Source organism: Aythya fuligula, chromosome Z (assembly GCF_009819795.1).
Source record: "Aythya fuligula isolate bAytFul2 chromosome Z, bAytFul2.pri, whole genome shotgun sequence".
NCBI lineage: Eukaryota > Metazoa > Chordata > Aves > Anseriformes > Anatidae > Aythya > Aythya fuligula.
The window spans coordinates 73,077,065-73,091,814 of NC_045593.1; the positions used below are offsets into that span (position 1 = coordinate 73,077,065).

At 46.5% G+C, this 14,750-nt stretch overlaps 1 protein-coding gene across 16 annotated transcripts in view; it reads left to right on the forward strand.

Annotated features, from left to right (window-relative positions):
- Window positions 1-512: 512 nt before the first annotated feature.
- Window positions 513-14,750, forward strand: part of ELAVL2 (ELAV like RNA binding protein 2) — a 92,126-nt gene continuing 77,888 nt past the window's right edge. For 4 of the 16 annotated variants that reach the window (XM_032205342.1, XM_032205346.1, XM_032205344.1 and 1 more), the window contains exon 1: window positions 8,350-8,409. Coding sequence is in view for 3 of the 16 variants with exons in the window: in XM_032205340.1 (XP_032061231.1) it covers window positions 7,855-7,925; window positions 8,298-8,409 (183 nt within the window). In the remaining 13 variants the exon portion in view is untranslated. Of the gene's footprint in view, window positions 525-2,084; window positions 2,110-2,442; window positions 2,503-7,475; window positions 7,926-8,297; window positions 8,410-14,750 lie in introns of those variants that run through there. The other 12 variants (XM_032205350.1, XM_032205349.1, XM_032205357.1 and 9 more) reach the window with 12 other exon arrangements.

A 14,750-nucleotide genomic window follows, 5' to 3' on the forward strand; every position in this document is an offset into this window, starting at 1 on the left:
GGAAGGAAGGAAGGAAGGAAAAGAAGGAAGGAGCCCGGCTCCGCCGAGCGCCCTCGGCTCTTTGTTCCCGCAGCTCTCCATCCCTCCATCCCTCCCTCCCTCCCTCCATTCCCTCCCCCTTCTCCTTTTTTTTTTTTTTTTTTTTCTTTTTTTTTTTTTTTTTTTTGTGTGTGTTGTTCCGTCGGGTCGCGGAAGGAGGATCGTCCTGTCACTCGCGCTCCGTTTCAGTTCTCTCTCCCCTCTCCTTTTTTTTTTTTTTTTATTTTTTTTTTTATTTTTAATTTTTACATTTTTTTTTTCCCCAGTGTCGGACTGTTGGGGGAGGGAGGGAGAGGATTGTTTTGATTTTTTTTTTTATTCTTTTTTTTTTTTTTTTCCTGCATCCTTTCAGAACTACCCGCAATTTATCTCTTGCGTGTTGTTCTCCAGAGAACCGCCTCTTTACCGGGAGAACCGCACCGTTACTTTTTTTTTTTTTTTCCCTATTCTTTTTTTTTTTTTTTTTTAAAGCAGAGAACAGGAAGGTAAGTTGTGGCTCCATTCTTTCCGTCACCCCGTGCGTGCCGCGGGCACCCCCGAGGTGCGCTGCGCGCACCCCCCCTCTCCTCCCTCCCCCCCCCCCAACCCTTGCACGCCTCCCGCTCGCGATTCCGAGCACACGCGGGACGGGGCCGCGCGGGGAGGTGTGCGCGCACCCCGACGGCTCCAAAACTTACCCCCCCCCCCCCCCTCCCTCCTCCTCCCCGTACCCCCTGTCGGGCTCCGCGCCGGGAGCATCCGAAGGGACGGACCCACGCGGCGCGGGCGCCGGGAGGCGGATCGCTTTGAGGAGATAAACCTGCTTTTGGGGATTAGCCGGGATAAGACCCCCCCCCCCCCCCCCCCACACACACACACACACACACTCACACATAATCACACACACACCCTCCGCCTAATTGCATTAACCGCGGACCCGGAGCGCGCAGCGCCCGCGGGTGCGCAGAGAAAGCGGCGAGCCCTCGGAGGGGAGATATCGCCGACCGTCGGGGGACAGAGGGAGGGAGGGAGGGAGGGATGGATGGACGGGGGGAGAGGGGGGTACGGTGCCCCCCCCAGCCGGTGGTGAGCCCGCTGCGGGCGGGGGGCGCGCCCCTTTGTTCGGCGGCGCTGCGCGCAGGCTGCAGGCGGGGCTGTGCGCGCACTTTGCGCGCCGGCGGAGCCCCCCCGCTCCCGTCCTTCGCCCTCCCGGGGCGGCGGGGATCCCTCTCCGCTGAGCTCGGGGAAGTTTGCAGCCGCCGGAGCCCCCCGGACGGGGCGTCCCGGCCTCGGGATCCCCCCCACCACCACCTCTCGCCCTCCGCTCCCCCGACGGCGCGGTGCGGGCAGGGGGAGGCGGCGGCGGGCAGGCGCTGTCCCCGCGGCTCCCGTGCGCTCCCGGTGGGGACCAGACCCGATCGCTGCCATTGTTGCTTAATTTATGCCCGGCACGTCGCTCCGTGCCCACCTATTTCCCATATGAAAAGAATTAATAGGGGAGCTGCGCAGCCGGGGCACGCGGATCGCGGGACGTGCTCGCCCGGCGTTCCCGAGGACCGGTTGGCGGAACCGGGCTCCGCGGCTAATTAACAAATTCTTGTTAATTTCGGGGAAGGGATTTCCACGACGAAGCAGCCGGGGAGGGAGTGGAGGGGGACACGGGGACGCAGCCGGGGCCGGGGCTTTCCCCGAGGGGGCGGCCGGCGGCGCTCGGTGGGCACCTTTCCCCGGGGGGGCACCGTGCCCTGCCGTCGGACCCCGGCTGCGAACGGGCACGGCCGCTGCCCCCCGGTGCCCCCCGCAGCCTCGCTGTGCCCGCAGGTGCCCGGGGTCCGCCCCCTCCGGAGCGAGGGGGGAACGTGCCCGGGGCTGGGCGGGGGTCTCCGGCCGGTGCCGGGGGCGCGGCCCCGTGGTCGCGGGGCTCCTTGAGTGGCCGCCGGCGGTGTCACTCAGGCGGGGGCGGGCGGTGGGAGCCTTTATCAGCCCGGCACCGCCCGGCTCGCTCTCCTTTCGGCGGGGTGGTTCTGGCCGGGAGGGTGGGAGGGAGGGTGGGGGCGGCGGCACCGGCACCGGCACCTCCAAAGCCAGCGGGTGAGGGGGGCGCCGCGCAGACACTCACCCCCCCCCTCCTCCCCCCCCCAAAAAAAAGCCCCCTCGGGGGGTCGTCGTCGGCAGCATCCGCGCCCTGCGGGACCGGCCGTCGGGGAATTGGGGGTGGGGTGGGGGGGAGGCGATAGGAATGGGGAGGAGGCCGTCGGGGAATTGGGGGGGGGGGGGGGGGGGAATATCGGTTTTGGGGAGGGAGGAGGGGCCGAAAGGGGGGGGGGGGGCTCGAGGGGGCGGGTGGTCGCAGCGGGTGTTGTTGGAGGGGAGGGTAAAAGCGAGGAGCGTGCGGAGGCTTTTCATCCTGCCCTGTCGTCGTAGGTAACCTGTGGCTTTTCGGCAGTGTTGGAGCGCTGCACTTGGCAACTTGCAAACTCCAAGGTATTTTGCAGCGTGGCGTCGACAGCGGCGGACCGCTGCGGGCGGTGTCCGTCTGTCCGTCCGTCTCTCCCTCGTTCACCCCCCCACCCCTCCCCGCCTCCTCCTAGACGGGCTCCGTCGGGTTTTGTGAGACCATGCTGATTTTTTTTTTTTTTATTTCATTATTTTATTTTATTATTTTTTTTTTTTTTGAATGCCTTCTCTTCTCTCCCCCTCCTCCCCCCGCCTCCCACGTGGTGCTAATTGGCCGGGTTTGGCACCTGCTCTCCTGGCAGGGCATTGTGGAGCAACCCCCTTTGTCTCGCCCGCAGCGTCTCCCGGTGACTTTTCTCCCACCCTCGGCACTGAGCGCCGCTCCCATGCAGCCCGTGCCGGGCAGGGAAGCACCCTTGGGTGCTGGGGAGGGGGCTCTGTGGGTCGCCCTGCCCTTCCTTGGGTGCTGCAGCATGCCCGTGTCGCCCCCAAGAGCCCCTCGACGGGTGCCACCCGCGTTGGTGCACGGCGGGTTTGGTGCGGGTGTAGCACGTTTGGGCGAGGGATGGAAATTTGATCTTATTTCTCTTGGTGTGGGGGGAAAAGTGGTGGTCGTAGCTGGGTGTGATTGAGTCCAGAGTGCAAAAAATGTGTTAAAATGTTCGTGGGGCTTTGGGAGACAACTTTGGTGCAGCGATTTAGCAGCTGTATAGGACTTGAGTGTCTGCTTATCTTAACAAGTGACATTTGCTGAAGTAGCAGTACCACATGAATTGAGTGGTTTGCAGCGTGTATGTGCTTCTCTTAAAGGTAAGGGGTTCCAGGCTTTTATACTGAAAAGCAGCCAGTTTGATGCCCTTTGACTTTGTCTATCTCTGCCTGGATGGTGAATGTTAAATTACGCTGGCAGAGTTGATAAAATACCCCAGTAAATGGGAGTGTGTTCCGCTGGGCAGCGGACAGCGGGCTGTTACCTAGGGCTTCAGTTCTGCGTTCTTCCTTTCAACGCTGTGCATTCTGCATCTAGAAGTGGTATTTGTTCGGTTCTAGTCCTGCCTTCCTTCCCTCACCTTTTGGAAAAGCTGTGCTGGGGGTGATGGCTGAAGCATGGACTTTGAATCTGCCTTATTGTGCTCATAAGTCATTTTCTTTGCAAATGCAGAATTGGTAGTTGTGCGTACTGCTTTAAGAAGGGATGAGATTTAATTGGAAAAGAAGGGATGAGATGTAATAGGAAATGTAGATGTTTGGAGTCTTCACAGTGAAATAGTGAGAGCATTTGTAACTGTAGGCACACACAAATGACCTTGAAACCGCTGAGGAATTTTACTGTACTTCCTAAGATTTGGCAAAGCGTAGCGTTAGTGCCACTTCGAAATGCCGTATGGCTCTACCTGAACTAATGTTTTTTCTCAGAAATAGAGGTATTAATTTTGTGTGTTTTTATTCTGGTGGAGTGGTTTATCCTTTCTGTATGCAGTGGAGACTAATTGCTTTAGTCTTAGCATCTGAAGCCTCTTCAATACAGTCATATTTGCATAAATCTCTTCTTTTTTATTGGCTTAGTTATGCTAATACGAGATTTCTGCGTGTAAATTTATTTTAACTTTCCCATAGTAAGGTGAACATAAATTGTCATTCGTTTCCCTGGCTTGTTTTAAATGCTGTTCTGCTGTGAAAGGTGTTGGTCCTTTCATTAGTGTTTTTTTTTTTTGTTGTTATTCATATATTTTTTGCCTCTTTATGAATCTTGCACTGCTGCTCTTGAGCTGAGGTATCCAGGTGTAGTGAGTTTAAATTGTTCTGAGCAGCTGTTAACTTGATTTGGAGTATATGCTCTTAAAAAAGAGGGCAAAAATCTTTTGCATTATTTCACAGGTTTCTGGGTGGCTGCGTACTGACTACACTAAAGCCCCAGACTCAATCCAATTAAACCCTTTGTAAAGCTAAGCTAGATTTTTGGGAGGGACAGAGCTAAGCTATCTTTATTTAGGGACTAAGTAGGAAATAGATGACATATGATCTAGCATTGTCTTTTTTAAAAAGCGCAACGAATACTTCAGCTTTTTGTGTTCCTTAAAATAAGTCAATGCCATTGGAGAGGTGGACTTTGCAGGTAAAAATAGTACAAGGATGCAAGCATAAGCTCCTTCCCAGTAGCAGCAATGTTGAAATGCTGCTTTGATAGGTAAAACCCTTGCAGTCCTGCAGCGTAATGACTTCTGATTATATTTGTTGCCACTGAGGTTCTTCATAGCAATAAAACAGAATGCTACCTAATGGATAAATTCAATTTGTGATGAATATACATTTCAATCCTGCTTTAAAGCCATCTTTGCTTTTGCTCTAATGCTTTTCTAATAGATGCTGGTATCAACAGAGGGCAGTGAATGCTACCAGCTACTGCTAGGAGTTTAAAAGTGAGAGAACATTGCCTTTGTGCACAGAGCTTTCTTGTCCTGACAGCCCCCAAATCAATTGAAAAAATCACAATGCTATCCAGCAGGATTAGCTGACGGTGCTTTGGGTTTTGACGTCTGTAGTTCCAATTCTGAAGGAAGCAACTGCATGCTTTTTGATCTCTTGTCTGTGTAAATCTACCTAATTTCACTTACTCAGGAGGATTAGTCTGGAGAAGCTGCTATAACAGCGCTAGAATTCATAGCTTTTAGCTACTACAACCTGTGGGCCAGATCAAGATGTTTTGTTGTCTAATCCTTGTTGAAATTTAAAAGCCATCCTAAGTTTCTGATGGCAAAATAACGTGGAGAGGCAGGCTTCTTTACTGATTACTGCTGAAGATCGAGAAAGTAACAACGCGGAGCGAGCTGCTTTTGCCCGTTATGTATTGCTGTTGATTTGTAGGGACACCTGGCATCTAATATTTTGCCACTGAGCAACTAGCTATTGTGCTAAACTTGACAGAGACTTCAGTTAGAAAACACCTAATTGCTGGTTTTCTCTGCATTTGGGAGTTCTTGCTGTTCAGCCCAGACTTCTTGACACACAGCTTTGCAAAAAGTGTATGTTGGAAAGGTGACCTCGGTGAAACACTTGGCTTTAGTAGCCTGTGTTCTGTAGAGAGTGGCTCTTCAGTTCTGAAATTGTGAAATAGTTACTAAATGCTAATTAAAGAAATCTTAAGAAATGCATGTTTTTTTGAACTTACTTTGAAATTCTAAAAGTGCATCAAGTTTTCAAGTAGCTTGTATTCCAAATCTGATTTTGCTGGCAAAACATCTGGAGTTGTAGCAGCTGTAACTATATAAAAGCAGGAATTGTGATGGGAACATCTTTCTTCAGTACAATTGAAAACACAATTGGGAACGAGAGTAAGCTCTCCAGATGGAGTTTACAATGTGCTGCACTGTTTTCTGTTCTGTTTGAGCCACTGTGCTTTGTGGTACTCCAGCAGTTAAGCAACAGGGGTTTTCACTTGCTCTGATAGTCATAGTAAGCCTGGACATATGGGCGTTTGGAAAAAGCTGTAACTTCCTATTAGGAAGTCTGGAAGAGTACAAGGAGTTTGAGTGGCTCTGCAATGCTTTGCAGTTGTGAGTGCACCGGCCTGGGATCGGTGAGAATCGTTCTAGATCGTTCTGGGCTTCGCTTTGTGGAGTGTTTTCTGACACCAATTCTTCATTCCCTTGTTCAGCCCTGATACTGCTGGTCAGCAGAAACTGCACAAACAGATGTGTATACCAGATGAACTGTTCAGATGTTGCAATAAGGACTGAGCATATTGGTTTGCTGTTTTTAGAGGAAAAACAAAAAAAACTAGGTACTATACTACAGTTGCAGTAGTTGACCAAATGACTCGAGCTAGAAAATAATACAGTGGGCTCTCAAAGGGCTCTAGGAGCTTTCTCTGATCTTCATCTGAGCGTGGAGTAGATCTAGATGAGTTTATGCACTGGACAGTTACTCAATTGCTGGAACATAAAATACATCAGTGCAATTTCTTAACTACTTAATACCTGAGTACTGGTGAAATAGGGCAACTTAAATGTTTGAATGCTTTACAAAGCACTCGAAATAAAGGTAGGAAAGGCTGTTCAATGTATTCATTGATGCATTTACCGAGCAGCCTTTCTGTAGGTCCATGCTAGGTACATTTGCTTTCAGACTACTCAGGATGAGTTTGTTTAACCAAATACTACTACAGATTGATCTAAAGAAGATTTATGTATAGGTATGGAATGGAGCTGCCTTTTTGTGATCAGGCTACTTGTGCTCTTCCGTAGTTTTAATCTTAATGACAGCAATTAAATTAGCAGGATTTATTTTACAGTATGGATGAACAAAGTTAACATTTACTTGAATTTCATGGAAATTTGTAGGTAAATGCCTCATTCTAACTTACAAGGGGTGAGAGGAGGAGATCCAGCTATGGAAAGGGAAAAGTAATGCAGATATGACTTTTCTGCTGGTAGCAGTTTTTCACGTCTCTCATAATATTTTCAGTAGTAGTATTGCATATTTTTTTTCAAAAGTAGAATTGTGGTCAGGTGGAACACTTGGAGTCTACTTTCCTGTGTGTTCTCTTCAGTTTCTTGTGTTGAGTTATGTCGATTCACTGAAGATTTTTGCTATATGAGGAGGAGGCAGGACAGAGGTAAGCTGTAACCTCTCTGTGATTTCCAGTGGGCTGAATTGCCAGGATGAGATAGTGGTACCAGTGAGTTTTGCAGATATTCAAGCTGTACCTGCATGCTACTGTGCTTTAAAGTGTGAAAGAGGCCTCCTGCCTTGTCCTTATCTTCAAGGAGAGCAGTGGATATAGTCTAACATTAATATTTGTGGGATCTAAATTAAGTTTGCTAGGAAGAAAAAAGTGGTTTTGTGAGTCTTGAAGCAAAAGCTGTCATTTTGAGATTTAGTCAGTCAACACAAAATGCACACAAGTTACAGAGGGCTGTGGGGTTTTGTTCCTATGTAACAACATGAGAAGCTCAGTAGTGCCTTAATGTAGATAAAAATCAGTTGTGGATTTCATGGTGATGTCTGACATTGCTTTTTGTTAATATTGGAGCTATGAAGTGCCTTCATGAAATAATTCTGTTTTAGGCTTGCTCAAGCAAAAATGTAAAGTGAGAAATGAAATACAGGCAGCCAGAAAAAGGACAAGGATTTGTCCGTGTTTAAACTGGGCCTCGTGAATTTGGCATCTTTTGTTCTGTGCTTGTGTCGTGCCTCTCCACTTTCAGTACTGACGCAGAACACTCACTCCTTCACTTATCTGTGCTTAACCTCGATATTTTGAGGGTATCTGAGAATGGTTTCTTGCGCTTAGTCTTCTCCCGTATGTGCTGCAGAAACATCTACGCCTGGTCTAAAGCAGTGCAGAAGGCTGGATGTCTAAACAGCTTTTAACTGCTCATGAAAACAGTGGGGCAGGAACAGAGGCACTCGTTCAGCTACAAGAAGTGTTTCCTGCAGCACTGCTCCAGGTGACTCAGAGGTGCATGTAAGGGGGGGAAGGACGAGAAGGTCCCCTGGAAATCTGGTCTAGAAGGGGGGGTTCTCTGGTGGGGAACCTGTGTCTGTGAGGGGGAGTAGGTATTGTGGCTGTCGCGGCAGAAGAAAAAACTATTAACAGGTATTTGTGCTTCTGAATGACTGCTTTTTGCATATATGTGCATAGCAATTGCACTTAAATAGGGAATAAATGGGTAATGCACTGCTAGTGGCAAGTACACCTTCACGATATTCTTCTGTTTTTGTAATGGAGTCCTCGTTTCTGTGCCGTCCATTTTGTTTGTCCTCTTCAAATGGCAAAAAACTAATGCTGGGACCTCTTTTTTTTTTTATTCATCCATTAGCATTAAATTTCATACGTACCTATCAGATTTCAACGCAGAGCAAGATTTTGGGGTTTGCTTTCTCCTTCTGTCTACTACTCATCTCCAACCAGCAAACCTTTACAAGGTAAAGGTAAGAAGTAAATGCTATTCCTTGCACATCACAGTTGATTTAGGAAAGGTGTTTAAATATTTTCCATATTAACATCCAAATACCTGCTGTAATTATAATTAAGGATATTATTTTTATTTCTAGTAGCATGCTCAGAAATCTTGTCAGACTTCCTACTGTGATTCTATCTACCCAATATGCATTAGAAGCTGTTTTCTGTCTGTTTTCAAAAGAGGGACAACTAAAGTCATAACTCTAAAACACCATATGCTTTTCATAACAAACTATGCATATACTGCAAGCACTCAGTAGTAAAGAAGTGAGTTTATTAATAAATTCAACTTCTGTTTTGATGTGTTTTGGGTTTAGTTATATTCCAAAATTGAGTTCCTGACAAAACTACTATTCCTAATCTGGCCAGAGCACCCATTCCAAAAGGGACTGGAAAATTGCTGACAAAGTGAACTGCATGAAGTGAGGAAGACTTTAGAAGCTGCTTTTGCATTCAGATAGTTAAACTGTGAAACTTGGCATAGCAATAGCACTTGCCTTGGACTGCGTCCATGGTTGAGAAGTTGGTAGGCAAGATGAGAATTGCAGCCTCATTAACCAACTCAGTAGCTGATTTTTTTCTGTAACAGTTGAGCAAACTGAAAGAAAATTAAATGGAGTCATGCTTGTCTTTTGATAAAGGCTATTTTTGACAGGAAAGTGCTTCTTTTAGTGAAAATTCCTCTGAACCAGTGCAATTTAATGATATAAAACTAGTCATCCTGGTAGAGACGAGGCTTTTTTGGATGCAGCTGTGATGGCCAAGGTTATCTTCTATGCTGATTTATAACTGAGTTTAGGGTTGCCTTTTTTTTTCCACATGGAAGGTTTCTTGCACAGTTAAATGTGTATGAAACAGTTGACTGCTTCCATGTTAAGAGGTATAACACAGACTATGCATACAAAGTCTCTCTGAAGGTTTATTTTTTTTGTTTAAGATGAGTAACAGGAGAAATGTAGATTCTGTTACTAATTGTTGGGCTTGATAACTTTAGAACTAAATGTTAAAGAGTAGATAGTGCAGGCAAAGTTTCTGTAGCAAAAGTACAAATTGTTTTTCCTCTTCTGTAAATGATATTTTTTTTGCCTTTACAAATAGCACATGTAACCAGGTGCAGTAAGGGTTACGTGTATTGAACCATGTTTGTGTGTAGGGAAACAAGGGATGTCAATGTTCCTGAAGAAATGCTAAGTTGCATCGCCAGTCTTTGGTGTGTATTGCACGGAATGAGCAAATGCACCAAACTTCCTGTTGAAAGTAACATATGAGAATGAAGTGAGATGAGTTACATAGGAACCTTTTCCTTTTTCTTGACTCGAATCTGAAACTTCACAGTTGATTTAACTTGCATTTCTACATATCAGTCTTGCATAACCATGATATATTCTGCCAGAGGGCCCAAAATTAGGGACTTAATTTAATTGGCTATTTCTAGTGGCTGCTCAAATGTTGTATAGATTCTTTAGAAAGGGCAGGCTGGGGGGGAGGCAGGGAGGTGTTGTTACCAGCTTTGTCAATGACCAGCTGGAGCGCATATGGCCCTAACAGGGGACGGATGAGGAGCTGACAGCTTATAGGTTAGGCTTAAAGAGGGAACAGGGTTAGATGACATTATAGTGGGGGGGCTGCTACAGGTCTTCTGACTAGGGGAGTAGAAGAGAGTAGAAGAGGTCCTCCACAGATGGATGGGAGGAGCCTCATGTTTGCAGCCTTATGGGGGATTTCAGCTACCTGGATATCTGTTAGGACAACACAGCAGGGCATAAGCAGTTCCTGGAATGTGTTGATGATAACATCCTTCTCCAAGCAATAGAGAAGCCAGTGCAGAGACTCACTCTACTGGACCTCAGTCTTACCAACAAGGAAGGGTTTGATTGGGAATGTGAAGGTCAAAGGCAGTCTTGGCTGTAGTGACCATGAAATGGATGAGTTCAAGATCCTTAGGGAAGCAGAGATGGTGATAAACAAGCTCATGGCCCTGGGCTTCAGGGAGGTAGGCTTTGGCCTTTTTGGTATCTGCTTAGTAGCATGCTGTAGGATAAGGTCCTGGAGGGAAGAGAAGCTAACATTCTTCAGTATTCAAGGATTACCTACTCCAACCTCAGGAGCAGAGCATCCCAGCAAAGAGGAAGTCCACCAAAAACTCCAGAAGGCCTGCATGGATATACAAAAAGTTCCTGGCCAAACTCAAACATAAAAGGAAACCCAAAGTGGGTGGAAGCAAAGGCAGGTAACCTGGGAGGAATACAGACACAATGGCAGAGCATCCAGGGATGACATTAGGAAAGCTAAATTGGAAATGGAATTGAATCTGCCCGGGGATGTCAAAGACAACAACATAGTCGCAAAGTCTTTGATGTACTCATCAATGACAGAGGAAGACTAGGGAAAATGTGAGCTCATTACAGAATGAAACAGAGGACTTGGTTACACAGGATAGTGAAAAGGCAGAAGTACTGAATCCCTTCTTTGCCTCAGCGTTACAAGCAAGAACAGCCCTATGGAACTGCAGGTCTCAGAAACCAGGGGAAGATTGGAGCAAGGAAAATGCAGCCATGGTGAGAGCATAAAGTCAGGGAATACTAAGCAAACTGAGCATAAATAAGTCCATAGGCTCTGATAAGGTGCCCTTTTGAATGCTGAGGGAGCTGATAGTCATCATTTTAAGGGCACTTGCAGTAATCTTTCTTTGGTCATGGCAGCTAGAAGAAGTGCTTGAAGACTGGAGAAATGTAAATATCTCTTTCTTAAAGATGGGCAAGGAGCAGAACCTAGGGAACAACAGGCTGGTCAGCCTCATCTCAGTCCCTGGGAATGTCATGGGACAGCTAATCCTAGAAAACATTTTCTAAGCAGGTGAAGGGCAAGAAGATCATCAACAGTAGCCAGTGTGGATTCACCAAGGGGAAGTCAAATTTGGCCATCTTGCTTTTACAATGAAATGACCAGCGTGGTGGATGAGGAAAGAGCAATGGATATTGCCTTCCTTGTCTTCCTTGCCTTCAGTAACTGGAGTACCTTTGCTGTGAGGAAAGGCTGAGAGCTGCTTGTGCCCTTTCTGGGGTTTGGACCAGGTGATCTACAGAAGTGTCTTCCAATTTAACCATACTGTGACTCCACAATACCTCTTCATATCTTTGTTACCAGAAAAGGCTGGGTTGCTTTCATTTGTGTACATCTGAAAAATCTGGCTGTTAGACTGTTAGGAAGAGCTGTAGTCATGTAATTTCAATCACATTTTTAGTCCAAATTAAGATAAGCGAGTAAATTTCCATCAAACTGCAGTATAGGTATGCAGGTCTTGTCTTTGAGCTACCTAAATGCACATAAACTGCATGATGTAGATATCTAACACTACAGGGAAAGCTTTGAACACTTAAAATGTAGGTGTACATGCTTGTAACATGTGCATGGATGAAAGGGTTTCTTCATCCTAAATGGAAAAACACGTTGTTTAACAGGATTAAATGGGAATAGGAGCTTGAAATCATTGAAAAAAATAAGTGTTTGAAGTATTATAAATACAGGAAAGAGGTAAAGAGGCCTTTCATTTTGAAATGCAAGATGAGTAGCTTGAGCTATGTCTGTAACTGAGGTTTTTAAAGTCCTGTAAAGCTGATCTTGAGATACCTGTTAAGGCATGTCTGATTCCGTCTACTTTGCAATACTGTTGAAAACTACAGAGACAGTGAGTCCTTGGCTTCATGGTGTGCCCTTCCTTCTGCTTTTTCTTTCCTGACTTCAGGAAGATCACATTACTCACCTAGTTAAAACTTTGGTCGGAATCAGTGACAGTCTACAAATGTCATCCTTGGTAGTATCGTTATGCTCAAATTAAGCCTTTAAAACATTTGCTTTGAGGGCTGTAGCACTTGATGTTCTACTCATACAGAGATTCTTCATTGCTTTGGCTTGAAGATGGATTGGCGAACATTGAAGATTTTTTCTTAAACCCTCATGGTAGTTTTTTATAGATCTTAAGTTAAATTTCCTGGCCAAACTTATTTTCTACACCATGAACCAAAAAAGTACCAGGCCTCTGTGTATTGAGTTTAAAAAAAAAAAAAAAAAACGTTCCTTGAGGAGCCATTTCCCATAGGTGGCTTCTCTGTGCCAAGCTACCCTAGCTGGTGGTATTGAGCCTTTCTTGCTGTTACCAGCTGTAACCTCAAAAATGAATGCTTTATGTCTGGACCAATGGGAGAGAACTAAACATAGAGAATGCTATTCTGAAAGCAGAGGGACCTCTGTATTAAGCATGCTATATAAATTTGAGTATGAAGGGGACAGATTACTTCCTTAATCTTCTACAGGGATTTCTTTTTTTAAAAAAAAAAAAAAAGTTTTTTCTTCCCTCCTGAAGCAAAACAAGCCCCCATACTGCTTCAGCTGAAGCACGACAGGTGAATTTTCTTTAGGTGAAGTGGGGTGCTGCTTCCCTTTTGATCACCTGGTGTCAGCTCCCATGGAGACGAGGGAAGCTGCTGTCTTGCAAAGAGCTCAGGACCATGTACCTGCCATGGTCAATGGTAGATGCTGTTGGTAGAGGTTCCAGTCAGGCCAGTCTGTGCAGCCTGCCTGATGCCCTGGGGCTTCAGGAGGCAGGGAGGGGAAAACCCCATGCTGGGGGCTGTGAATCTCATTTCCCCTGAGAGAATGAAAGCAAATCAGCCTGTTTTGGTCACAGTGTTACGGATTTCAGGGAAGGAACCGAAGTAGCCTGAGAAAGAGCTTTGTGCAGACTAAAGCTGTGTGTCAGTGGAGGGCTTATTGTGGTGGTAGGCATTAGGTGGGGTGCATCACCCCAGGGAACTGCTTTTGTAGCTCTGTTTCGGTTGAGCAGCTTTGTCTAAAGCCTGACGCTTCTATCTGTTGCTGTAGTCCTGCTGGACTCCCTGGATTTTGTAAGAATTGCGGTGAACAAGAAAACTTGAAATAAGACTTTGAGGAGGGTTACTTCCTTTTCTTCCACCTAGGAGCTTATAGTTTGGGTAATGCTAATCTGTGTCTGGATTTTGGACGTGAGCTGTCTGCCTTTCTTCACTGTGGCAACACAGCGTTGGCTCCTGATGGCAGACTTTGTGCAACTGGGCCACAGGCTGAACAGTGGGGGAGGAGGTTGGGGTTGCCCTGTGGTGGACACAGCTGCTTCCAGCCAGATCCATAGTGGCCTCAACACAGGACACAGCTGGGCCCATCAGGCTGGTTGTGGTGCTTCTGAAAACATTTGAGAGGCAAAATGATGTGCTGGTGGAGAGGAATGAGGAGAAAAGTGAGAGAAATAGCTCTGAGTACAGAGGTTGGAGTAGGAGGAGCTGCTCAGGGCCTGGAGCAGACGTTTTCTGGGGAAACCACAGTGAAGCAGGCATTTCCTTGAGGTCCATGAAGAAGACTGTGGTGGAGCAGATATCCATGCGGTATCTGATGGAGGACCATGCTGGAACAGATGGACGTGCTATAGCCTGTGGAGGACCTCATGCTTGAGCTGGTGGATGTTTCCTGAAAGAGTTGCAGAACATGGAGAGCTTATGCTGGAGCACAAGAAACGTGTAATGGAGAAGCGACTGTAATTACCATCCTACTTGTCCCATGGTGGGGGAAATTAGGAACAGAGTGAAGTTGAACCTGGAAGATGTGGGTAGGGTGAGAGGGAGATACTGTTTTGTTTTTTATTTTTGTTGTTGTGGTGGTGGTTTAGCTTAACCGGCAGATAAGTACCACACAGCCGCTTGCTCATATTCCTTCCTCCCTCTCTGGGATGAGGGATGAGGATTAGAAAGAAATGAAAACCTGTGGGTTGAGATAAAGACAGTTTATTAGGACAGAAAAGAAAGGAAAATAATGATAATAGTATTACTACTGTGTACAAACAAGTGATGTACAATGCAGTTGCTCACCACCTGCTGACTGATGCCCAACTTATCCCCAGACAGCCAGTACACCCTACACTAGCCAGCTCCCCCGTATTAATTGCTCAGTGTGATGTCAGATGGTATGAAATACCCCTTTGGCCAGTTTGGGTCAGCTGTCCTGTTTCTGTCCCCTCCCAATTCCTGCTGCACCTGCAGCTTGCATGCTAGCAGGACAGTGTGAGAAGCTGAAAAGCCCTTGGCTTGGTGTAAGTACTGCTCTGCAACAATTTAAAACACCAGTGTGTTACCACCATTATTCATCCTAAATCCCAAACGCAGCAGCATACTAGCTACTAGGAGGAAAACTAACTCCATCCTAGTGGAAACAAGGACATTTTTTACTAAATCTATTTTAATTGGCAGTAGATGAATGTTCCTCAATTCAAGGAACTTAGCTT